The sequence below is a fragment of the Myxocyprinus asiaticus genome, chromosome 3 (genome assembly GCF_019703515.2).
Source record: "Myxocyprinus asiaticus isolate MX2 ecotype Aquarium Trade chromosome 3, UBuf_Myxa_2, whole genome shotgun sequence".
Taxonomy (NCBI): Eukaryota; Metazoa; Chordata; class Actinopteri; order Cypriniformes; family Catostomidae; genus Myxocyprinus; species Myxocyprinus asiaticus.
In genome coordinates this window covers 49261797-49288110 of record NC_059346.1, presented here as the reverse complement: position 1 = coordinate 49288110, position 26314 = coordinate 49261797, and the positions used below count along the sequence as shown (strand labels likewise).

Below are 26314 nucleotides of genomic sequence, written 5' to 3'. Positions count from 1 at the left end.
CCAACTTGGATGCAAGGTGTTTTAAGTATTGGGACCAAATTGCTTCTAGAAAGACAATGTTTCATGCAGTTAAATTAAGTTCAAACTTACCTGATACTTTCATTAATACACAGCACTAATGATTTTAAAATAAAGATCCGTTTGCGTACTAAGTCAATATGTCTTGAGTGGTAATGCTGAGAGGAATAACACTTAAAGAAGAGTGTTGTCTTTTGAACTGAACAATGGCTGTCCCTGAGAGATCAGAGTGTCCCAGGGATCTTCTCACAGCTGTACACAAAGAATGCTTGTTTTATGATGCTCTGCAGCACCGGCCCTGGTTACCAGTAGACAGCACTTGTGAATTATTCAACTTTGGCTTTTTTTTTTTAAAGCTCACTGTTGCACTCCAGGCAATGACTTGGCAAATGAATGTGTTGTAATCTCACTATTTATGTTAAGTACATATAACAATTGTTTTAAGTGTATTGATACTCTGTATGACTACATTGTACAGTATTTTAATGCGTTCGTGTTTTGAGGCACTTTTTACAACCACAACTGGTAAAACAATGTTCTATTGAAAATATGCTTAATGTCTGCATTCAGTTTTCATTGAACACCTCTGTGATAATCTTTAAAATAAAAATGCATGCTCTTTTCAGTCCTGTTGTTGATTAGAAACAAATAGTTTGATCATGATTGTGAATAGCTCCTATCACCATTTTACAATCAATGATTAGCCAGATTTGGTTTAGGCTCAAGAAATGGTCATATACTTAGATAATACTCAAGGAAGTGCGGGTGGGGTCAAATGTGTCACCTTCATAATCTAGGATAATTTTTGTCATGTCAGCATATATTTATGAAGGACTGTGATTGAGAAATCAGTGTTCTGCATGTCAAAGTACATTTTCTGTTTGACCAGTAAAATTAGTTTTATATCAAAGCAAAATTGCCAAAATCTAAATATTTACACTGAGCACATTAGAAACACTATTGTATACTTGGTAGGGCCTCCCTTTGCTCTCAGAAAAGCCTCAATTCTTAATGGCATGGATTCCACAAGATCTTGAAAATATTCCTTTGAGATTCTGGTCCATATTGACATGATTGCATCACGCAGTTTCTACAGATTTGTCACCTGCACATTCATGCTGCGAATCTCCCGTTCCACCACATCCCAAAGGTGTTCTACTGGATTCAGATCCGGTGACTGGGAATGCCACTGAAGAAAAATGAACTCATTGTCATGTCCATTAAACCAGTTTGAGACAAACTTTGCTTTGTGATATGGTGCATTATCATGCTGGAAGTAGCCATTAGAAGAAGGGTAAATTGTGGCTATGAAGGGATGCACATGGTCGGCAACAATACTCAATTAGGCTGTGGATGATTGATTGGTATTAACGGGCCCAAAGTGTGCCAAGAAAATATTCCTTACACCACTGCCACCAGCCTGTACTGTTGATACAAGGCAGGTTGGGTTCATGAATTCATGCTGTTGGTGCCAAATTCCGACCCTACCGTCCGTGTGCCTCAGCAGAAATCAAGATTCTTCAGACCAAGCTACGTTTTTCCAGTCTTCCACTGTCCAGTTTTGGTGAGCCATTTCCCACTGCAGCCTCAGCTTTCTGTTCTTGGCTGACAGAAGTGGAACCTGACGTGGTCTTCTGCTGTTGTAGCCCATCTGCCTCAAGGTTCGACATGTGCATTCTGAGATGCTATTCTGCTCACTACAATTGTACAGTGTTTATCTGAGTTACTGTAGCCTTTCTGTCAGCTCGAACCAGTCTGACCATTCTCTGTTGACCACTCTCATTAACAAGGTGTTTCCGTCCACAGAACTGCCGCTCACTGGATGTTTATTTGTTTTTGGGACCATTCTGAGTAAACTCTAGATACTGTTGTGTGTAAAAATCCCAGGAGATCAGCAGTTACAGAAATACTCAAACCAGCCCATCTGGCACCAACAATCATGCCACGGTCCAAATCACTGAGATCACATTTTTCCCCATTCTGATGGTTGATGTGAACATTAACTAAAGCTCCTGATCTGTTTCTGCATTATTTTAGTCACTGCACTGCTGCCACATGATTGGCTGATTAAATAATTGCATGAATAAGTAGGTGTACCTAATAAAGTGCTCAGTGAGTGTAGGTCAGACATGCTGAACTGCGAATGAATGAAACTATGTAAATTGTTTTATTTATGTTGAGATTATCCATGAATAAAATGATGCATTTTTATAAATTGTTTTACCACATTAAACTAGTATGTATGTATGTATGTACGTACAGGTGCATCTCAATAAATTAGAATGTAGTGGAAAAGTTCATTTATTTCAGTAATTCAACTCAAATTGTGAAACTCGTGTATTAAATAAATTCAATGCACACAGACTGAAGTAGTTTAAGTCTTTGGTTCTTTTAATTGTGATGATTTTGCCTCACATTTAACAAAAACCCACCAATTCACTATCTCAAAAAATTAGAATACATCATAAGACCAATAAAAAAAACATTTTTAGTGAATTGTTGGCCTTCTGGAAAGTATGTTCATTTACTGTATATGTACTCAATACTTGGTAGGGGCTCCTTTTGCTTTAATTACTGCCTCAATTCGGCGTGGCATGGAGGTGATCAGTTTGTGGCACTGCTGAGGTGGTATGGAAGCCCAGGTTTCTTTGACAGTGGCCTTCAGCTCATCTGCATTTTTTGGTCTCTTGTTTCTCATTTTCCTCTTGACAATACCCCATAGATTATGGGGTTCAGTTCTGGTGAGTTTGCTGGCTAGTCAAGCACACCAACACCATGGTCATTTAACCAACTTTTGGTGCTTTTGGCAGTGTGGGCAGGTGCCAAATCCTGCTGGAAAATGAAATCAGCATCTTTAAAAAGCTGGTCAGCAGAAGGAAGCATGAAGTGCTCCAAAATTTCTTGGTAAACGGGTGCAGTGACTTTGGTTTTCAAAAAACACAATGGACCAACACCAGCAGATGACATTGCACCCCAAATCATCACAGACTGTGGAAACTTAACACTGGACTTCAAGCAACTTGGGCTATGAGCTTCTCCACCCTTCCTCCAGACTCTAGGACCTTGATTTCTAAATGAAATACAAAACTTGCTCTCATCTGAAAACAGGACTTTGGACCACTGGGCAACAGTCCAGTTCTTCTTCTCCTTAGCCCAGGTAAGACGCCTCTGACGTTGTCTGTGGTTCAGGAGTGGCTTAACAAGAGGAATACGACAACTGTAGCCAAATTCCTTGACATGTCTGTGTGTGGTGGCTCTTGATGCCTTGACCCCAGCCTCAGTCCATTCCTTGTGAAGTTCACCCAAATTCTTGAATCGATTTTGCTTGACAATCATAAGGCTGCAGTTCTCTTGGTCGGTTGTGCATCTTTTTCTTCCACACTTTTTCCTTCCACTCAACTTTCTGTTAACATGCTTGGATACAGCACTCTGTGAACAGCCAGTTTCTTTGGCAATGAATGTTTGTGGCTTACCCTCCTTGTGAAGGGTGTCAATGATTGTCTTCTGGACAACTGTCAGATCAGCAGTCTTCCCCATGATTGTGTAGCCTAGTGAACCAAACTGAGAGACCATTTTGAAGGCTCAGGAAACCTTTGCAGGTGTTTTGAGTTGATTAGCTGATTGGCATGTCACCATATTCTAATTTTTTGAGATAGTGAATTGGTGGGTTTTTGTTAAATGTGAGCCAAAATCATCACAATTAAAAGAACCAAAGACTTAAACTACTTCAGTCTGTGTGCATTGAATTTATTTAATACACGAGTTTCACAATTTGAGTTGAATTACTGAAATAAATGAACTTTTCCACGACATTCTAATTTATTGAGATGCACCTGTATATATTTAAGAAAATGTAAATAATGTGCAACAATCCTGGTAGCACAAGTACATCACTCACACATCTATGTGATGCGTGTGTGTTTACATCTAGAAGACGTTTTTCACGTAGTTTGCTCATTTGCAATTCGTCTATAAGACATTTCCTCTCGGATGTCAGTAAGACATTCATCAGATGTCTTTGAGATGTTTATGATTTAGAGTGCATGTAAATCTGATCTTTTTAAGATGTTTAGCAGATATGAATTAGAATGTGATGCTTTCCAGATGAAAAGATCTAAAACAGACATCTCAGAAATGTTTGTGTGCTATCTGGCAAAGTAAGAGTTTGGAATGGAGAAGTGCGCTATCAAATTGTTTTGTTTAACTCATTTCATCAAATACTCAAAAACATTTGAAAAAAGAAAAGAGATTGCTCACTTGTTCCCCAATGGTAATGATTTACCTTTGGACCTGGCACAGCGTATACCTTAATATGGGACAAGATGTGTCACTGTTATTAGATAACTTTTAATTTCAGTTGAAAGGAGACATCCTGATTTAGGACTGTTTTCTATAAAAAAACAAAAAAAACCCTGGTATGTTATGAAATATTATTAGGTTTCAAATTGGACATTTGTATTGATGAGTCTCCTGCACAAGTTAGTGGCCAGCCAAAGCGCAGAACTACATTTCCCAGCGTGCAACAGCAGCATCATTTGTCCCGCCCCCTTTTTTGAGTGGCAAGTTGTTTGTTTCACTGTTACCAGCTGCTGGCCCATTCCAATCCTTGTCGGAGTGGAAACACGGGGGCCGACAGTCTTCTTTTTTCTCCCTTCCCGTTTACCTCGTTGTGCTTTCTTTTATTTCACCCGCTTCACTCTCTTTCTCTCTTTTCCTCGGCAGACAACTTTTCCTTTTCTCTCCCCTCCTTACCGCTACGTTTGAAGGTTTTAAAACCCTGTCCATATAAGCTCTAGTTATTTATTTATTTATTTATTATTTCTCTTTTTATCCAGAGGAACAGACAGTTATGTTTTTTTAGATGTATCACAAATGAGAAGACGCAAAAGATGGAGCTGCACATTTTAGAGCACAGTTTGAAAGTAGCAAGTATAGCGAAAGAGGGCATCCAGGTCTGCACTCACGGATTAATCAAACTAGCTTTTCTGCCCTCTAAAACAAGGTAAGTAGCTTCTTGAAATCAAACGATTGAAGTTTGTATTACGTAAAAATAAAACTGCATTCGTTTTCTGTTTGTATAATCTAACATTAGCTTCACACTAGCAGCTCTTGTGAGAAGCAGATGCAGTTCCAAAACTACTTTACATTTAAATCCAAATCTCTGTTTGCTCCATGTAAAGGAGAGGTGCATGACATCATCCAGAGAGTGATCATGGAGGTGTTTGTTTTGCTGAGCAATAATTATTGTCTGTGGTGGTGGTGGTGTTGTTGTTGAAGTTCATTCGACGATAGAGGGGTGTGTGTACGTGCTCGGGGTTGTTTTTCTTCTTGTGCAGCGGTATAAATAAATACATGGAGGGGGATGTTGCTTTAAATTCAACTTGAACCGGCTCGTGAATCGCTGTGCGTGATGCTGAATAACACGATGATGTATTCATCATCACGGCTTTGATAAAGGCCATCCTGATAGCAGCATGATGACTTGATGCAAAGCTTTGGTAACATTGCTTATCATGTCAGTGCTTTACAGGAATGTTTTGAGTTCAATACAAGTTTAGCTCAATCAACAGCCACGCTCCAAATCACTGAGATCACTGATATGAACATTAACTGAAGCTCCTGACCCGTATCTGCATGATTTTATGCACTGCACTGCTGCCACATGATTGGCTGATTAGATAATCGCATGGATGATTGTTGGTGCCAGACGGGCTGGTTTGAGTATTTCTGTAACTGCTGATCTCCTGGGATTTTAACACATAACAGTCTCTAGAATTTACTTCGAATGGTGCCAAAAACAAAAAAATATCCAGTGAAGGGCAGTTCTGTGGATGGAAACACTTGTTGAGAGAATGAACAGACTGGTCTGAATTGACAAAGTCTATGGTAACTCAGATAACCACTCTGTACAATTGTGGTGAGAAGAAGCTGTTTTGGCGTCACCAGGGGAACCTACACTATATTAGGCAGGTGGTTTTAATGTTGTGGCTGATCGGTGTATGTGTTAACACTATTTTAGTGTGATAAAACCCCTTACTAACATTGTCTGTGTGAAGTTATGTCCAGTGATTACAGGGTTTCGTTGTCATGACAACAAAGTTGTAATATTGGATGTAACTTAATATGGTTCATTAGGGATTTTACCACATTTAAATAATGTTAACAGATGTAATGTTTACGTATTCTGGCTATGCTTTTGAAATTGTGTATTTCAGCATTTATGGACTGGCCCCAGTCACGTCCATTGTAAGTGCATCACTGGAACCACGATTTTTGCTTCTGCTTTTTTTAAATAACCGAGGGCGAGTCTAAATTACTTTTTTGTGTTAATCAACATTATGCCAGAAAAATGCTACTAATTGAGCTTAACTTGTATTGAACCCAGAACACTCCTTTAATCAAAAGCTGACCTATCCTGATAAATTTGACAGAGGTCCAGGTGAACTGCACTCAGTGAAATTACACTCTGCACTGGAGAACCTGTAAACAACTGCAATGGAGGAAAAACTTGTGGCCTGAAAAGGATTTGCATTCACTTGGTGCATTGGTTCGCTGTCTGAGCAGCACTGTGTTTATGCCACCTCTTGTATTAAAGGGCCAGTTCTCCCAAAAATGAAAATTCTCTCATCATTTACTCACCCTCATGCCATCCCAGGTGTGTAAAACTTTCTTACATCTGCAGAACACAAATTAAAATTTTTAGAAGAATATTTCAGCTCTGTTGGTCCTTATAATGCAAGTTAATAGTGACCAAAACTTCGAAGTTTCAAAAAGCACATAAAGGCAGCATAAAGGTAATCCATATGACTCCAGTGGTTAAATCCATGTCTTCTGAAGTGATCCAATCTCCTTTGGGTGAGAACAGACCAAAATATAACCCCTTTGTCACTATGAATCTTGACATCAGCAGCCTCCTTGGCGATCATGATTTCTAGCTCTATTACACTTCCTATAGCACCATCTAGTCCTCTGGGCATCCATTAAGCTCTAGGAAGTGTAATCGAGCTTGAAATCATGATCGCCAAGGAGACTGTAATGGCAAGATTTTTAGAGAAAAGGGAGTCAAATTTTGGTCTGTTCTCACCCAAAGCTGTTTGGATTGATTCAGAAGACATGGGTTAAAACACTAGAGTCTTATGGATTACTTTTATGCTGCCTTTATATGCTTGTTAGACCTTCAAAGCTATGGCCCCCATTCACATGCATTGTATGGACCTACAGAGCTGAGATATTCTTCTAAAAATCTTCGTTTGTGTTCAGCAGAAGAAAGAAAGTCTTACACATCTGGGATGGCATGAGGGTGAATAAATGATGAGAGAATATTCATTTTTGGGTGAACTATCCCTTTAAACCAAACACATTCATCAGTCTTCATATCGTAATGCAGTTCTTTTGTATCTCATGCTGATGTGTCCTTAGATTGAGGGTCTTTTGTGAAAGACCATCTATTCATAGTCTCAAATGCCCCCTTGCTGTGTTTGCATAAGCAGAGTGTTTGAGGACATCACCAGTCCTGCTCCATTGAGTCTGAACCTCAGAGTGAGAAACATCCTGCTCAGTCATTTAGGTTTGTTAGACAGTAAACATACAGAAAGGCCTTAAGATAAAGTGGTTAAAGTGATAGATCACACAAGAATGAAAATTCTGTCATCATTTACTCACACTCATGTTTAATCATGTTTTGCCATACTCAAATTACTTTTTAAGGTTAAGCATATTGTTAGATTCACGATTCACATTCATTGTATGGAAATAAAGTTACAGTGAAAGTGAATGTTTACTGAGGATGTCTGTTCATAACATTCTGCCTAACATCTCCTTTTTGTATTCTACTAAAGAAAGTCATTCAGGTTTGAAACAACAGGATGGTGAGTAAATAATGACAGAATTTTCATTTTTAGGTAAATTATCTATTTAAAAATGTAGCGTGGGGAATTTTGAGGTCTACATTACTTAAAAGATACAACAGTTTAGATTAGTGCTTCAGTTCCCTTAGTTTCTCCTTTTAATTTTTATTTTTAATTTTTATTTTCCTGTTTATTTGCATTTGGAAATCTCTTTTTTTTTTTTTAGGATCATAGAGGATCAGAGCTTTATTGGGTGAATGAGGCCAAATATCATCAGCAAAACGATATGATTCTTAATGGTTGTCATGTTCTGCCCACTTGTTTTGAAAAGGTGCATCACAGCTGCAATCAAAAGATGGAGCACTTACTGCAAATTATAATCTATTTTTTTGTGCATCGCAAACCTTTCTTTGGAGACCTCAACTCGGCTGAGATCAAAGATGTTTTGTCATGACTAAGGGCCTGGAGCAGCAATGATGACATAACCTCAGACTGAAAGGAAAAATACAGAAAATCGCAAAGTAACATTTCAGCAAAATGTTCAAGGCCTCGTTTAAGGTGGAAGGTGATTTATCTGTGAATCGACATTACTCTTATCACACAAAAAAAGCTTTTTAAACAAGTGTATAATGTAAACGATTTCATGAGAGTTTTCATATTCATGTTCTTTTTAGAGTGAAGTATTTCTTGTGGTTTGCATCTCGCTATGAACAGTGTGTCTTGAGGGTATTCATTGTATTCAGTGCTTTATGTCTTGCCCAACAGGCCATAAAATCTGTTTTAGGAGCTGTTTGTGGATCCAAATGCAATTTGATGTAAATTTCCAACCCCATTTTTGATATGCCTTCTTTTCCGATCTTATCCTTAAATTGATTCTGAATTTCAAACACTTTTTATATGGTTGGGGGCGGGGGACACACTTTTTGTTTTGTCGCAGAGGCACAGCTTGAATCAACTTATTTAGTAGCTCATTGTGAAGAGTCTCAGAGCGATGCAGAATGCGAACAACACAAGGAGAGCTCTGGAAAAAGTTGCTTACAAGTTGGAATAATGTCGACAACCCTCGAGTTGTGCTGGCTCACTGTTTGGCTAGCAAAATAGGAGGGGAAATACAGCTGTGTCAGTCAGAGGGAGATACAATGTAAAACACATCCAACTAGATACAGTGTACCTCAAATTGGAGGACAAAACTTTAAAAGAAAAAGATGCTGTTTTCTTTTTTTATTTAAAGAAATTGATTTATTTTGTGCAGTAGTTGTTTAGACTATTATTGGCCTTTGGAAGTGGATCGTGGCTCAATGTAAAGCTTTAAAAAGGACCCAAAAGTATGACTAAAGTAGTCTGTGTGATGCGCCCATCATATTCTAAAGCATTGTGGTGGCATAGAATAGGTTGTGGTAGGATACAACATGATATTAAAGTAATTAAGTGAAAATGTCCGTTGGGGATTCATGAGTGCTTGAGAGAAGCTAGTTCAAAGTGGCACGTGTGTTCATCCAAAATCTTGAATCATTTTTAACGGCAAAAGAAGTTTATCCAAAAGAAGTTTGTCTTCTGTTATGTAACATTCTACAAATACAATCAATTTTTGATGGATAAAGTCAAGTTCCGCTCAATTTTTTTTCTCATTGAATATCCTGTTTCACTTGGAAATGTGACAGATTTTACCTCAGGTTTCATATTGTCTATAATAAAGTCTCTAATATTAAAATGTTTGTTGTGCTACCCCTCTGGATTTTACTGCGTGATATTATAGTCCAATTTGTTTAGACTTTAGCTAAGCTTTATATATTCTCTGCATTATTAACAGATGCACAGATAAACTGGAAACAAACCAGGCATAGCCATCTAATGAATTTTTTTTTTTCTTTTTTTTTTTCTGTGTAACTCTATAAATGGACTGAGGAGATACTCCCAAAAGAACGGCTAAATCAATTTTAGATAAACCACTAGAATCGCTAATAATTAAACAAATTTGAGATGGGTTTAAAAAATATACGTTAACTCTGAAACCTCAGGAGTGTTTTTTAGAAGAACAGTTTTGAGTAGATTTCAGCAGAGACGATAAGCAGTGAGTCATAGCTTGTAGAAATTGTGCAATGGAGATGTTTAGTTGCTCTGATTTAAAGGACCTAAAAGCTGTCTTTCCTCAGTTATTATTGCTTTGTTGCATAGGGCTTTCAATTGGTCAAAATATTTAAATAATTATTATGCTGTAATTCTGCTGATTAATTAACTCCAAAATTAGAATTCTCTCATCATTTACTCGCCTTTAAGCCATCTCCAACTCATATGACTTAAGGCCTTTTTTTTTTGTTTTTGTTTTTTTGTATCGGTACGAATGTTCGTTCCAAACAAGCTTTTGGATGATAACAAGGGATTCTGATGCTGCTATTCATACCGAGTCCGACAAATTGTCCTCCGAGAATCCAAAGGTTTTTTTTTTTTTTTTACGGAGAGTATTCTGATTTTTGTTTTTTTGTTTTTTTTGCTTTCGGACTGCTATGAAAACTGACTGACCAATGAGATAAGAGATTTTTGTCAGTCGATGCAGTTGCTCAATCCAGCGTGTTGGCACATTGGACGTGTAGCTGATACACACCGTAAAATTATATACATATAAATAGTTGCAGTTCATGAACCCTTTGTACTGCAAACATAAACCCGGTCTGTTTTTGAAAGTCTGCTTATGGTGTTTTGTCTTAATATACATTATTTAATATGTACATCACTGTACCTGCTGTATTCTCATGGCATTAAAAATAGCAGCGAGGTTTGGCAATTCGTTTGCACTGACCTCATAGTAAAATTCCATAAAAAGATTGGTTTGTCCTTTTGGAAGATACACGTAGATATATACGTGTGCAAATATAAATAGGACATATATTTATGCAACAGCGCTCTTTACTCATCTCACTCGTATAAAAAACACAGATTATATACTCATAATGCATCAACACCATGGAAAGAACATAATGAAACGGTTATGATGAACTGGGTAAATAAATGCTTTAACAGTGTTCAATATATTAATCTATAACAGCTGAAGGTTTCGGACAGGAGACTGGTATGACAACAGCGCTGCCTACTGTACAGGGGTGAAATAGGTTTTCATTCAATATTTTTAAGGACTCTGTGTGAATAGACCTTCCGTCAGACGTTCGTCAAAATCATCACGGATTTGGTGTGAACAGGCCTTTACTACTTCTGCGGAACACAAACGAAGATATTTAGATGCAGATATGAGGGCCTTTTGCCCATACAAGTCAAATGGGGTCTAAAACTTTCAAGCTTCAAAAAGACAAAGGCAATCCATAGAATTTGAGTGGTTAAATCTGTTTAATATGATTGGTTTTGAGTAAGAAACTGCTAAAAAATATAATACTTTCGGACTGATCTCATGAACATTACGTGAAAATTTTTTGTAAAACAAATTAACGTGCGTTATTACATGTTTGGCTGTAGTTTCCAGGTGAAATGTCCAGTGGGGGGCACCAAAAGTGAGTGAAATGATGTCATAATCAGACAAGGTTTTTAATGTGAAGGTTAGATGGCATTTTAATGAGTAAAACATACCTCTCTACAATAAAACTTTAACCTAAACCCAACCAATAGACCTTTTTCACAGACGCATTTGATGACATGTTTCTGCCTTATTTACCAGCGTAAATCTCGCAAAAATGTTTATATTATACATTTTTTAAATATTGAGTGTAAATTTAAAACATTACGTTTATTGTTATATTACCTTATTGTTATATTAGTTTTAAAAAACGAATTACCACAGCTGCGAGGGGGTTTCTGTGACAGCTGCTGAGAGAGTGACAGTAAATTTGGCATCTTCTCCCATCTGACTGTCTTAATCCACCACTCTCTATTTTTTTCCTCTTCTTGAAAGTCATTCAAACGCAATAGTGGATTTTTGCTTTTGCTCTTGGAGCAAATGGGTAAGTGAAAATAATATTTGCTGTGAGCTCCCATTCACCGCTGTCGAAGTTTAACCTGCAAACATTTACTTCCGCATTCCAAAACCCGGAGTGTGAAAAAGGTCTATAGTGATCTAAAATCAAATGAGAGGTAGATACAAAACAAGCATTCTTACCCTTAACCAATGCCTAAACCTAACTGATAGTGTCAAAAAATGAAATGAAATGAGAAATGAAAAGCACATTTTCTAAAGCAACCACGTCATCTCGTATCACTTCTATGACACTCTTGTCTCACCTGTCAGTTTGCGTGCTTGACTGGTCTCAAATCTCAGTCCTCCGAGTCCAGAGTCCACCACTCTATCAAGTTAGCTAGCGTGCAAGCGAATCACACTGGATTAAGTGTGTAAATGTAGGCGAGTCTGTAATACAAGCGTTAAAATGTACAGTTTTTCAAATTATGTGTATAGTAAAAGTGTTTCATTATCATAACATAGCAGTAGGGATGTCAGAAAAGAAATCTAAATATCAATTATTGATCGTTATTTTATCGATACATTTTTGAGGCATCGATATATTAACATCAGCCGGCATTTAAATTAGAAGCCTAATTTGTGTGCTTTCAATTCACTGCTTGTTGTATTCCATTCAATCTACTCTGACATAATAGCATTGGGAGACCACAAGAAGGTGGCATAACATTTACTGAAGCCGGTCACTGCATGAACAAGGGACAGATATCACACAAACATTACGAGCTGATGGCAGTCCAAAGTTACGAAGGTTTTTGGACATCAAGATTTAACAAAGTGACGTTGATGAGTTTGCAGGTTTGTGTATGAAACTGGTGTAACTGCGCAAACTGAACGATTAGAAATGGCAATGTGTATTATGCAATTTCCTTGTATGTATCACTGAATAGATCTTTAATTCAAGCTGTCAAACCACAAAAAGACTTTTTACTTGTACATCTACTTGTAACTGAAAATACATTGTGTAGGCTCTATGAAAGATACTTGTACACAATATAGTATCCAGAATTGGCTAGAGAAAATAATCTTTGTCCTTTGATAATGATTTGGGTCTTGATGAATTTAATTTAATGGATTTAATGAAAAGTGCGTGAGCCACTTTAATTTACCCTGCCTCTCACACTACCAAAGTTGTGTTAAAAAATATGTTTGAAGAGACAAAGACTGTTGTGCAACAAGCAGCTCTATTTATATCTGAAAAAAATCCTGATATATATCGATAATCATCTGGAAAATCTTCTGATTTTGATCCCATGCCTACATAGCAGTGTGTGAGTAAAATAAGTGTTTATAAAGTCATAATCAGCCATTGCAGTCGTGATTTGTCGTTGCCTCTAGCGTCGAAACTTGGAATTTGGTTTGCAAAAATGTAGATATAGTAAAAAAAAATTCTAGGTTTATTAGGATACTAGGTTTCATTTTTTTCTATAAAGCTTGACATCTGCAGTCTATTTGGCGCAATCATGAATTGAAGCACGATTACACTGGTATCGCTTCAGAAGAGATAGATTAAACCACTTGAGTCGTATGGATTACCTTTTATGGTGCCTTTGTCTTTTTTGGAGTGTTGGACCCCATTGACTTGCATTGTATGGACAAAAACACCTCGACAAAAAATCTAGATCAAAATATATTTTTTTGTGTTCTGCAGAAGACAGTACGTATATGTCAGAACGCATGATTGTCAGTTTTAGATTTTGCTGTCATTTTGCTTGTAGGCTTAAAGAGTTTTAAAATGCTGCCGTGGCAAAGCAACAGAAATGTCTGACAGCTTACAAAAACCTTGAAAAAATCCCCACTGCACCACAACTTTGATAGTATCAGATAAGATGCTGCTTTCTAGAGTCAACAAGTCACCTGCTATCCCCCCAGAGGCAAAACAAAACGGTATGTGGGTGGACAGGCCCTTAAGGACTCCTCTTACCTGGAATCTTGGAGCCTTTTGGGGTGTACGAGCATCAACTGCCCAGCATTTGTGCAGCTATGTTTGTCGGGTCATGTTTTTTAGGCAGACGCAGGGCGAAGGTATTCAATCACACTTTTCCTGTTTTGTAATCTTTGACGGGACATAAATTATACTGTCTGGACGTTTGAAAATCAACCTTTTGAGCAGAGCAACGGTAAAAGTATGAAAACTAAGAGAAGGTCTTAGGGTGTGTTCACACTTGGCAGGTTTGGTTCGATTAAAACAAACTCTGGTGCGATTGCTCTGTTAGTGCGGTTCATTTGAACAAGTGTGAACGCTGTCACCCGAACCTTGGTGCGCACCAAACAAGTGGACCGAGACCGCCTGAATAGTGGGTCTCGGTCCGCTTCCAAACAAACTCTGGTGCGGTTCGATTGATATATGAGCGCAACATGGACCAAAGATGTCTAAACGTACCAAAAACAGGAAGTAATTTGCCTAATACTGACCTCAAGCATACATGGTTCTTCTCATCATAGGAGCTATGTTGCCCATTACAGTTCGGTACAGGCGTTGAACCGCCGTCAGCCGTCCTTGCAGCATATCTTCATTTGTGTGTGCAACAGAGGAATTCCTGGTGCTGTTTTGACTCCTTCACACATTTTATTAGCTCTTCGTTTGTTCTCAGCTGGTAAAAATACCACCATATATATATATATACATAAATCCAAAGAGCGCATTTAGCCCAGCAGCCAGCATTGTTTTGGATGTTTGGCAAGTTCCGTCAAAAAATATATACGTCATAAAAGCTGTCCAATCAGGTTGTGACTTTTTCCTGATGCCTTTGGTTTTGTATCGTTAAGTTCGGTGTTAAAAATGGCAGTGTGAACGCTAAGCGAACCAGGACTAAATGTATCATTTTCTTTTTTGGTCTGGACCAAGAGAACCGAACTACAAGTGTGAACACACCCTTAGTTGCTAAGTGGTTTCTGGCATGTTGGTAGGGTGTTCTTGGCGGTTGCTAACTTAAGTCAAATGTGCATGTCCTCATGTCTTTACAGGGCTGTAACCACAATAATAATCAGACATGGCCAGATTGTTCCCCCAATAATTTATATCCTTGTTGCTGTTCTGCTGCAGTCCATGATGCATCGCCGTCTAGTTGTCATTAAGTTGTTGCAGGAATAACATAAAGGTTTAAAAAAGTTAAATTTTTAGCGTGCTCGGTAGTCTAACGCCACTCGTCAATGTCATTTGAGATAGCCAATCAAATCGATGAAGGCGGGTGTCGTGGGACTCAAGTTTCAGACGCTAAGCGGGAACCTCATGGATTATTCCAGCGCCGTGCATCAGCAAGCAGTTCATGTTAAGCATGTTAGTGTCTTGTAAGATGAAAGTATCTAACTAAACATGAAAAATTTGACCATTGTTTTATGATTAAAATGTTGTACTAACCGAAAGTAATTTCCAAGGGTGTAAACTACTCACCATTTGGCGAAATTTGCCGTTCTGAATTGAAAATGTCATGTACAGTATGTGATTCAAATGTCATTCATAATTGTGAATGTGAAAACATTAACAGCAGTTTTCAGCATGTCAGGCTTAAGATAAAATGTGAATGTGTGTATATTATAACGGATTTGAATGAATGTGGTAATCTGGCAGGTTTTTGAAGGAGCTTTTTAGAAAATTTACTTGATATTGTCTTAGAAAATGATCAATAAAACAAAGTAGAACGTTATCACCCTCCGATTAGAACCGTGTGGCTTCCATTGAATTTTTACGTTGTGACGAAGACAGTGTCATATATTTTTAGTACAAATATTATTAGGTAATCATTAACAATCAATTTTAAGATTTTCTAAATAATGTCTTTGTCTTTAATTCTGAATTTTGTACAGCATCTCCTAAGAGTCTTTTTATAAGAGACCATTTTATTTTGAGTATGTCTTTGTCAGGTCTGTGCTCAAAAAATGAGCCACCAGTTAAAGGAGTAGTTCATCTAAAAATGGAAAATGTACTTTTACTCACTCATTTACTCACCCTTTTGTTCAAAACCCACATGCTGCTACTTTTCCTTGTAACATACGAATATATATTTTAAGCAGCTCTATTCCATAGAATAACAGTTTATAGTGAGCAGGAGCTGTTGAGCTTCAAAAAGGACAAATACTATAAAGCACTATTAAAGGTTCAGTATAAAGACATCATAACAGTAGTCCACATGACTCATGCATAATATTCCAAGCTTTCTGGGGCCACACAACAGCTTTGTGTTGTATGGACTACTTTTATGGTATTTTAATGATGATTTTTTTTTTATTTATTTTTTTCAGCTTTGGACCTTGACAGCAGTGGTCAGTGTGAACTGTTTTAGGATGGAAAAGAGCAGCATTAGGATTCTTGAAGAAAAGATTGTGTTAAGATTCTACTGGGGGGAAAAAACAATGAGGCACAAATTGGACAGTAAATAATTGTGTATTTTCTTTTTGCTAGCCAGCTAATATCATGTAATTTTACAGATACATCACTGATGAAAAGAAATTCAAATTATATTAATCTTTTCTTTGATACAGCACAAAAAAGAAAGAAAAGATTACTGAAACATATTACTGAAAGCATATTGCTAGTAATGTTTCTGTGTTATTGGCTGCTGTCTACCAACTGAAATGCCTTCCAAGAACAATAAAGACTGAAAGTGAAAGTAACTGTCCAAAAAAAAAAAAAAAAAAAAGTACGGTATCAAGGTGCATTGTACCATTATTAATATAAAATAATAGAAACATTATATTTAAAAAAAAAAATGTAAATAATGAATTTTAATGATACATACTGCCCTGCAACAGTTAGTTGTGCATTCGATTCAGTAATTGCGTTTGTAATGTAGTTTGATTGTAAACAGGTCTGCCTTCTTAAAAATAAAGAAAACAACTACACAGACAAGGTAAAACTGTACTTTTTTTCTTCAGACATTAGCGTTTATTACAATCAAAAATGAGTATTCATTTGCCCTTTATTTGTTGGTGTTTTTCTTTTGTTTCCTTTTTTTGGACTAGCTCTGCCATTTTTTTTCTGTCTGCCTTAAGCACTTTTTAAACTTGACAAATAAAATGTATTAGTAATATACATATTGTATGCTAACTGTTGCGCTGCGATTAAGCATCGAGGCAGATGTCATATCTATCATGATTTCTACAAGCTTTAAAATTTAAAATATAAAAGCTATTTTTGGAGAAAAACAGAAACTCGCTGTGGCGAGTTAGTCACCTAAAAAGCTATACTGAGTCATTACAAAACTGGTAAAAATGTATCTTGTGTTTCTTATGTAAGGGGGTCTTTAGCCTACCTACTGTGTTTTCATTTAGCCTCCATTCGTCTTTGCAAATTCTGTCGAATGACGTGCATGTAGGTTGTAGGGGAGAGCGGGGCACAAACTAACACTTTTTGGTTTTCTTAAGTTTGTGTAAATACACTTGGGATTCAAAGTATTGTCCTTTTTTCACATAAATTTTGCACATCTGGTACAAATATGTGGTCTTGTTTTATGAATACAGCGTGTACTTTTTTTAACCATCTACCTTGAAAAAAGGAAAGTGAAATGAAGAATGAAATGCCTACAGGGCATGTTGTAACAGTTGTGGGGCACATTGTAACATGACCATATTACAGCTAAAAATCCCCCTCTAACAACTGTATCTGATCTAATTAAAATAAATAGAAGATAAACTAAAATATGTCAAAAGTAATTTATTAACTTTGTCATGTATAGTATAGCAGTCATTTTGACACTGAATACACAACGAAGCCACAGCTCTCCCCTACTTCAGGTTTGGAGTGTTCCCTGCATGAGACGGCACTTTTTTTTTTCGTCACAATTTACAAACTGGGTAACCATAATTATTCTTTTGAAATACCCAAAGTATTTCTACATTGTGGACTTCAAATGCACCATATATGAGAAGGAAATACATTTCTGACATTCGGTGTGTGCTGCGCTCTAAATTATAAATTAGTTTATTTTATCACATCAGGTTGGTGAAGCTGTAAATATAGCCGATTGTTGTTTTTTATAATTAAATAATATTTACAATGAAAACGTTAATTTCTTGTTTATTTAAAAAAAAAAAAAAAATCCTGATTCACACAATGCCGCGAATGAAAAACAAATGGCAACGGTTTATGACAGCCATATGTTTTTAAACCGCGGTACACCATGAAATTGTTGGCTCTCTATTCTGCACACAAACTTTCTCCTTCGCATGATAAATGCATCATCACTACAACACACCCTTCACTGTATCAGCTCTGCTTTTGTTCACACAGACACGTCCTGGGATTGACCCCGGCAATGTTACTAGGGTCTGATCCCGGGATCAAATTTTTGGGCATTCCGGCACTGGCTTGCGTTCACACAGGATATCCCAGTGATTAGAGCCCAGTGTGAATGAGGTTCAAGACATTCAGGTCCCTAGATATGGCTCTGGTCCCTCCTTCAATGAAAGTCTGTGGGATATTTTCATTTGTTTTATCATCCGTCTGGCGAAAATTGTTGGTCTGGTCACTTAGGCCAAGCCAGGACATTTTGTTAACGAAAAGATTCTATCAGATATTGTTATAGTAGGTCTATAATTTATGTTTTCTATTAATAAAACATCAAGAAAAGTTGAAAAATTAGTTCGTAACTGAGAAAGTTAATCAGATTGATACTAAAAATTGTATTGAACAATAACAGTGAAGTTTGTTATAGAGGCAATAAAATAAACTTTTCACTTTTCAAATCGAATGTTTTCTTGACCAAATAAATCAAGTCAGTCGTCCATGATTTTAGTTATTTAATCTTCTAATTTCATCAAAATTATGAAAGAATCTAAAAGCGCTAGACCCTGCAAAACATCAAGAGCTGGCGCGACTTCCATCCGGCGCAAGTTTACATAGGAAAAAAAATACAAAAAAACAGCGTGATCAGACACAAAATGCGTTCGGTGTGAACAGCCCCTAAGACAACAGACAACCTCAAGCAGGCCACTGAAAATATAAAACGGGCCGTATTTGGCCCACAGGCCGCCAGTTAAATAGGCCTGGTTTATCATTCATGTCCGTAGCACAAACTTAGGGGCTTGTTCAAACCCCTAAAGCCAAGTAAACATCAGTAATTTTGTGGACTGTTATTGCAAAGATCATTTTCAATGTGTTCTGTGATCTTTTTGGTATGAGAATATGTCATAGTTTATAATATCTGTTTATTACTGTTATCCTCCTTGGCTTGTAATTTCCAACTGTCTTTCTCTCTTTTCATTTTCTCCAGATGCAAGTTCTTTAGTTTAACGGAAACTCCAGAGGATTATACCATCATTGTGGATGAAGATGGCTTTAAAGGTAGGTGTTGTGGTTACTCTTTTACTAAGAGTGCACTGGGTTTAGTGCAGCGAGGCAAGATTAAGTCATGTAAAGTATCACTGATTCACTATAATTCCTTGTAGCTTGACTCCTTGCCAATGTTTGACCACATATTGCTCCATCAGCAGTCCCCCACCCCACACACATTTCCATTATGGGTTAGTAGAGGCAAAGCTGTCAGTAGGTTTGGTTTTGGGGTTGATTGAGTGAATCCATGTCGTTACACACTGGTTTCCAATGTGAAACATGACATGGATTCACTCAGTTGTCCCCATGGATACCAGTTGCTCTTGTGTTGCGAAACAGGTACAGGTATTTAAAATTTGCTGAAAGTTTGAGCTTTTGTTCGCAGGGTTTCCATATACAGTATTTTATCTGGCAAAAGGTAAATCTGACACAGAAATGATGCACACATTTCTTTTTCATTATATATGACACCAGTTCAGAATACGGTCTCTGTTTCCATTATTGCAAAAGCTACTTCAAGACTGTAGCTTTTCTATCTACAAGCTACTTACAATTTAAAGTAGTTCAGCTAACAAAAATAAAATAATTGTAAAGTATTTTAACTTTATTAAAGCTAATATCTTTTTTTAATTCAGTATATAACTATCAACTGATTTAACCCGATCAGCCACAACATAAAAACCACCTGCCTAATATTGTGTAGGTCCCCCTTGTGCCACCAAAACAGAGCCAACCCGCATCTCAGAATAGCATTGAGATGCTATTCTTCTCACCACAATTGTACAGAGCGGTTATCTGAGTTACCGTAGACTTTGTCAGTTCGAACCAGTCTGGCCATTCTCTGTTGATCTCTCTCATCAAGGTGTTTTCATCCACAGAACTGCTGCTCACTGAATGTTTTTTGTTTTTGGCACCATTCTGAGTAAACTCTAGAGACTGTTGTGTGTGAAAATCCCAGGAGATCAACAGTTACAGAAATACTCAAACCAGCCCATCTGTCACCAACAATCGTGCCACACTCCGAATCACTGAGATCAATTTTTTTCCCTATTCTGATGGTTGATGTGAACAATAACTGAAACTCCTGACCCGTATATGCATGATTTTATGCACTGCGCTGCTGCCACACGATTGGCTGATTAGATAACCGCATGGATGATTGTTGGTGCCAAACGGGCTGGTTTGGGTATTTCTGGGTATGCTGTTCTGAGATGCGGGTTGGCTCTGTTTTGGTGGCATGAGGGGGACCTACACATTATTAAGCAGGTGGTTTTAATGTTGTAGCTGATTGGTGTAAATTTAACATGAATAAACACTAAACCATTGTATTTTTATTAACTAACATTAAAGGAATACTCCTGGTTAAATACAAGTTAATATACTGTAATTTAGACACGTCCATCCATTTCATTAGAAACAGCAAAAATCAAGATTACAGTGAGGCACTTACAATAGAAGTGAATGGGGTCAATATTTGGAGGCTTTAAAGACAGAAATGTGAAGCTTATAATTTTATAAAAGCACTTACAGTGGTATGAAAAAGTGTTTGCCCCCTTCCTGATTTCTTATTTTTTGCATGTTTGTCACACTTAAATGTTTCAGATCATCAAACAAGTTTAAATATTTGTCAAAGATAACACAAGTAAACACAAAATGCAGTTTTTAAATGAAGGTTGTTATTATTAAGGGAAAACAAAATCCAAACCTACATGGCCCTGTGTGAAAAAGTGTTTGCCCCACCTGTTAAAACATAACTGTGGTTTATCACACCTGAGTTCAATTTCTCTAGCCACACCCAGGCCTGATTACTGCCACATCTGTTCTCAATCAAGAAACCACTTAAATAGGACCTGCCTGACAAATTGAAGTAGACCAAAAGATCTTCAAAAGCTAAACATCATGCCGAGATCCAAAGAAATTCAGGAACAAATGAGAAAGAAAGTATTTGAGATCTATCAGTCTGGAAAAGGTTATAAAGCCATTTCTAAAGCTTTGGGACTCCAGAGAACCACAGTGAGAGCCATTATCCACAAATGGCGAAAACATGGAACAGTGGTGAACCTTCCCAGGAGTGGCCGGCCGACCAAAATTACCCCAAGAGCGCAGCGACGACTCATCCAAGAGGTCACAAAAGACCCCACAACAACATCCAAAGAACTGCAGGCCTCACTTGCCTCAGTTAAGGTCAGTGTTCATGACTCCACCATAAGAAAGAGACTGGGCAAAAATGGCCTGCATGGCAGAGTTCCAAGATGAAAACCACTCTTGAGCAAAAAGAACATTAAGGCTCGTCTCATTTTTGCCAGAAAACATCTTGATGATCCCCAAGACTTTTGGGAAAATACTCTGTGGACTGACAAGACAAAAGTTGAACTTTTTGGAAGGTGTGTGGCCCATTACATCTGGCGTAAAAGTAACACCGCATTTCAGAAAAAGAACATCATACCAACAGTAAAATATGGTGGTGGTAGTGTGGTGGTCTGGGGCTGTTTTGCTGCTTCAGGACCTGGAAGACTTGCTGTGATAAATGGAACCATGAATTCTGCTGTCTGCCAAAAAATCCTGAAGAAGAATGTCCAGCCATCTGTTCGTGACCTCAAGCTGAAGCGAACTTGGGTTCTGCAGCAGGACAATGATCCAAAACACACCAGCAAGTCCACCTCTGAATGGCTGAAGAAAAACAAAATGAAGACTTTGGAGTGGCCTAGTCAAAGTCCTGACCTGAATCCTATTGAGATGCTGTGGCATGACCTTAAAAAGGCAGTTCATGCTCAAACCCTCCAATGTGGCTGAATTACAACAATTCTGCAAAGATGAGTGGGCCAAAATTCCTCCACAGCGCTGTAAAAGACTCATTGCAAGTTATTGCAAATGCTTGATTGCAGTTGTTGCTGCTAAGGGTGGCCTAACCAGTTATTAGGTTTAGGGGGCAACCACTTTTTCACACAGGGCCATGTAGGTTTGGATTTTGTTTTCCCTTAATAATAACAACCTTCATTTAAAAACTGCATTTTGTGTTTACTTGTGTTATCTTTGACTAATATTTAAACTTGTTTGATGATCTGAAACATTTAAGTGTGACAAACATGCAAAAAAATAAGAAATCAGGAAGGGGGCAAACACTTTTTCACACCACTGTATATTAAGTCTTCTGTTAAAACTAATGTATTATTTGAGCTGTAAAGTTGTTTAAATCGTAATTTTTACAGTTTTAGGGTTTAAGGGTTTGTTGACATTAATAACGCATTAATAAAATTGGATGTTATCTCACTAAAATCATGTTAACACTAATATTGTTTGTCTTGTTCCTATACTTCTGAAATAGTAAGTATTTTAATGTTTACAGATTGTCCCCATTCACTTCCATTGTAAGTGCTTCACTGGAACCCAGATTTTTTGTTGTTGTTTTTTTTGTTTGTTTTTTTAAGAAAATGAGGGGCAAGTCTAAATTAATGTTTGCTGACACAAATGCTGTCGATTGAGCTTAACTTGTATTGAACCCAGAATATTCCTTTAACCAAGATTAATAAATGCTGTACAATAATATTGTTAATTGTAAGATCACATTACATTGTTGCCTTCGTTCACTTGATTGTAAATCTATTTATGCAATAAAATGTTACAAAAAATGCAATGTAGTGCTTTTTCACACTATACTGCTACTTGTTAAAAGTAGCTGGTTACTGAAAAAGCTATTCTGTTTTGAAAACAACTGCGATGCTTCCAGACTACAAAAAAATGTAGTTAAGATTTTTGGTGGAAGGAAGTGCAATGGACTAGACATTTCTGCCTCTTTTCCCCACTTTGGTTTAGTTTATTTCGCTATTTACCCCGCTCATTTTTTGTGATGCATCACTAAAGGAACAAGACGACTTATAACAGCAGCATCCATCAAAGATGGCTAATAAATCAGCGAAAGCATCCAAGAAAGTAGCCAATATGAGAGCCGAGTCACCCGCCACGCCAAACGAAGTGACCATGATGGCACTAACAGGCCTGTTGGAGGAGCATAGAGCAGCTCTGGTGGCCGAGTTCAGGGCCGCAATTTTATCTTTGGAGGTGAAGCTTGACTGTGTGCAGACCACCATTTCTGACCATGGAATCAGACTTACCACGCTTGAGTCCAATCCGGAGTTATTACAAGTGCTGTCTTCTCCCCCGGAGCTTGACTGTGCACACAGATTCCTTACCGCTAAACCCAAACCAGGCAAAAGGCCAATAGCGGTCTTAGTCCACTTTCATCGGTATCAAATTAAGGATAAATTCATCCAGGAGGATGGCAAAAAATTAGGGGATCTGCAGTTTCAAGGGAAACCTATAGCCATTTACAAGGACGACAGCCCCAAGGTTTTGGAGCAGCGGGCCCAATACCACGATGTCATGACCAAGATGTATAAACATGGACTCAAACCGGCTCTTTTGTACCCGGCCAGGCTTCACATAACGACTAGAGATGGAAATAAGAAGTGGTTCACTTCAGCGGAAGAAAGCAAACATTATTTGGCATCTCAACGCGATGTCTCCTAGTAACCTGAACCGTTGACTGACACTGTTGTTATTGGAGCCATGAATATGATTGGAGCGATCTGACGGACTTCTCGTCATCTTATTTAGGTCTGTCTTTGACTTACTAAAGTTACTTTGAGTTACTAAATTTGAAAACCAGGAGGGTTGTATTGATTTCATGCAGATCAAGGTTATTTTTGTTTAGAAATGCACTTCCGTTCAGCTTTGTTACAGTGAATATGGTTCAGACCACTGATTTGTTTAAACTCGCCCTAATTCTCTTTGATTGTAAGAATAAGCTGACTAGCCTTTAACTATGCTTATTTTTATTGATACGAGTTTCATCCGGGGTGCTGTTAATGCGTCTATTTATTTTAATGTTAATTTTTGTAGTATTTATTCACATGTCTATCACTAATTGTTTTAACTCCAAAATATCTCATTACTTGTCTTCATTGCTGGGGTTTCACTGTATTGCTGGGAAAATGGATATGGGGTTTGAGGCTAGACTCAAAGAAAGGAAACAAGGTAACTGGAGAGATATGTGAGTTCCATGTTCATTTAAAGGGAGGGTGTGTGGGGGGGTAGATAATTTGTTTCACTGTTACTGTTGTTGTTAAGTGTTTGTTTTTTGTTTTTTTGTTTTTTATTTTCTGCTTTTATTCCTTCTCTCTCTCTCTCAGGATGATATTTCTTGGATCAGGGAACTGCAATATTTATATAAGACACTATCTAGATGGCTGGTAGTACAATAGAGCCAGTACAAATATCCGTTTTATCTCTTGGAATGTAAAAGGCATGAATACCATCACTAAGACCAAGAAAGTTCTTGCACATTTACAGCTCCTTAAAGGAGGCATTATTTTCTTGCAGGAAACTCATCGTCGCACTTCAGATGTTTCTCATATTAAGGGAACATGGGTTGGTCACTGTTTCCATTCTATGTTCTCTGGGAGGGCAAGAGGGGCAGCGATTCTTATACATGGAGACATTGCTTTTGGGCCTGGAACAGTGGTCTCAGACCAAAATGGTCATTATGTGATTGTATAGGGCATTTTGCAGACTGTTTCGGTTGTGTTGGCATGCATATATGGTCCTAACTGGGATGACGACACATTATTTTCCAATTGTTTTCTCTGCACTTCCTAATCTTGATAGTCACAATATAATTATATGTACACAGTACTTGGTAGATCTTCTTCAAAACATACCACTTTATCAAACTCTGCTAGACATTTAGAGTCTTATACTAAACGGATGGGCCTGTCAGATCCCCGGAGGTCTAGGTTTCTCTTCTCACACGTTCACCATATATACTCTTGGATGTTTTTTGTTTTATTAGATAATAGACTGATGCACTCTGTCAATTCCTGTGAATATCATTGCATAGTTATCTCCGATCATGCCCCCACATCTTTAGATTTAAGGTTTCCACAAGCTAGAACCTTTTTTAAACAATGGAGATTTAGTTCACATTTGCTGTCTGATAACAAGTTCAAAGATTTTCTTACATCCCATATAAAAATGTATGTTGAAACTAATGACACTTCTACTCTTTGGGAGGCCTATATATACACGTGGATAAGTAATTGCATTCATCTGTCATATGAAGAGAACTGAGACCTCCAAGATGGCAGAAATATCTTACCAACTTTCTAAACTGGACTCTCAATATTCTTTGGCCCCTTCACCCACAATTTATAAAAAAACATCTTCAACTTAATTTGGAATATAACTTACAACTTGTAACCCATAACGTTGAAAAGCAACTGTTGAACACTAGGCAGTGTTTTTTTGAATTTGGTGAAAAATCTGGCAGAGTACTTGTATTCAAACCCGAGCAGTTCATGCATCCAGACTGATCCCTAAAATTAACTCGCATATGGGTGGCATAGTTTCTGACCCTGAGGAAATTAATTGGATTTTTTTCAAAATACTCCTCAGAATACAGTTCAAAGATTTGGAATGGTCCAAACCCTCTTGATCAGCTAATATACCCTAGTGTTAATGATGGCCCTACACATGATCTGGGTAAGCCTGTATCTATTGCAGAGGTGCAAGAGGCAAGTCATTCCCTTCAGAGCGGCAAATCCCCTGGCCGTGATGGTTTTACCGTTGAATTTTACAAGGCCTTTTCCTCTGTGCTAGAGTATATATTGAGGCCTTTTCTGTCAGGTCAGCTCCCATCAACCATGTCAGAGGCATCCATTTCATTGTTACTTAAGAAAGATAAGGATCCTCTACTTTGTAGTAGTTACAGGCCAATATCTCCGTTAAATGTGGTTTTTAAAATTCTGTCTAAGGACCTCGCTCATCGTCTTCAGCAAGTGTTGCCTGCCATAATCTCCTCTGACTAGACAGTTTTCATGATTGGGAGACACTTTCTATAACACTAGAAGGCTTCTTAATATCATCCTCTCCCCCAGCTCTGACACTGCTGTTGTTGTTCTGTCCTTTGATGCTGAGAAAGCTTTTGACAGGGTCGAGTGGAAGTATCTGTTTTTCATTTAAAAAGTTTGGTTTCGGTTCCAATTTTATATCATGGATTTGGTTATTATATTCTATCCCTGTCGCATCTGTGCATGCTAATGCAACACATTCTAAACCCTTTCCACTCCATCGAGGCATGTGCCAAGGCTGCCCTCTTTCGCCTTTACTATTTGCTCTTGCTATTGAGCCACTGGCCATCTGGCTATGTAGCGAGGGGAAGTTTGA

The 26314-nt window shown here is 37.7% G+C and overlaps 1 protein-coding gene across 2 annotated transcripts in view; it reads left to right on the top strand.

Annotated features, from left to right (window-relative positions):
- Window positions 1-4603: 4603 nt before the first annotated feature.
- Window positions 4604-26314, top strand: part of LOC127421442 (cytosolic arginine sensor for mTORC1 subunit 2-like) — a 57680-nt gene continuing 35969 nt past the window's right edge. Inside the window, exons 1-2 of one of the 2 annotated variants that reach the window (XM_051664495.1) lie at window positions 4604-5020; window positions 19035-19105. In XM_051664495.1, coding sequence (XP_051520455.1) covers window positions 4908-5020; window positions 19035-19105 — 184 coding nt within the window. In that variant the 5' untranslated portion in view covers window positions 4604-4907. The remainder of the gene's footprint in view (window positions 5021-19034; window positions 19106-26314) is intronic. The other variant, XM_051664492.1, reaches the window with a different exon arrangement.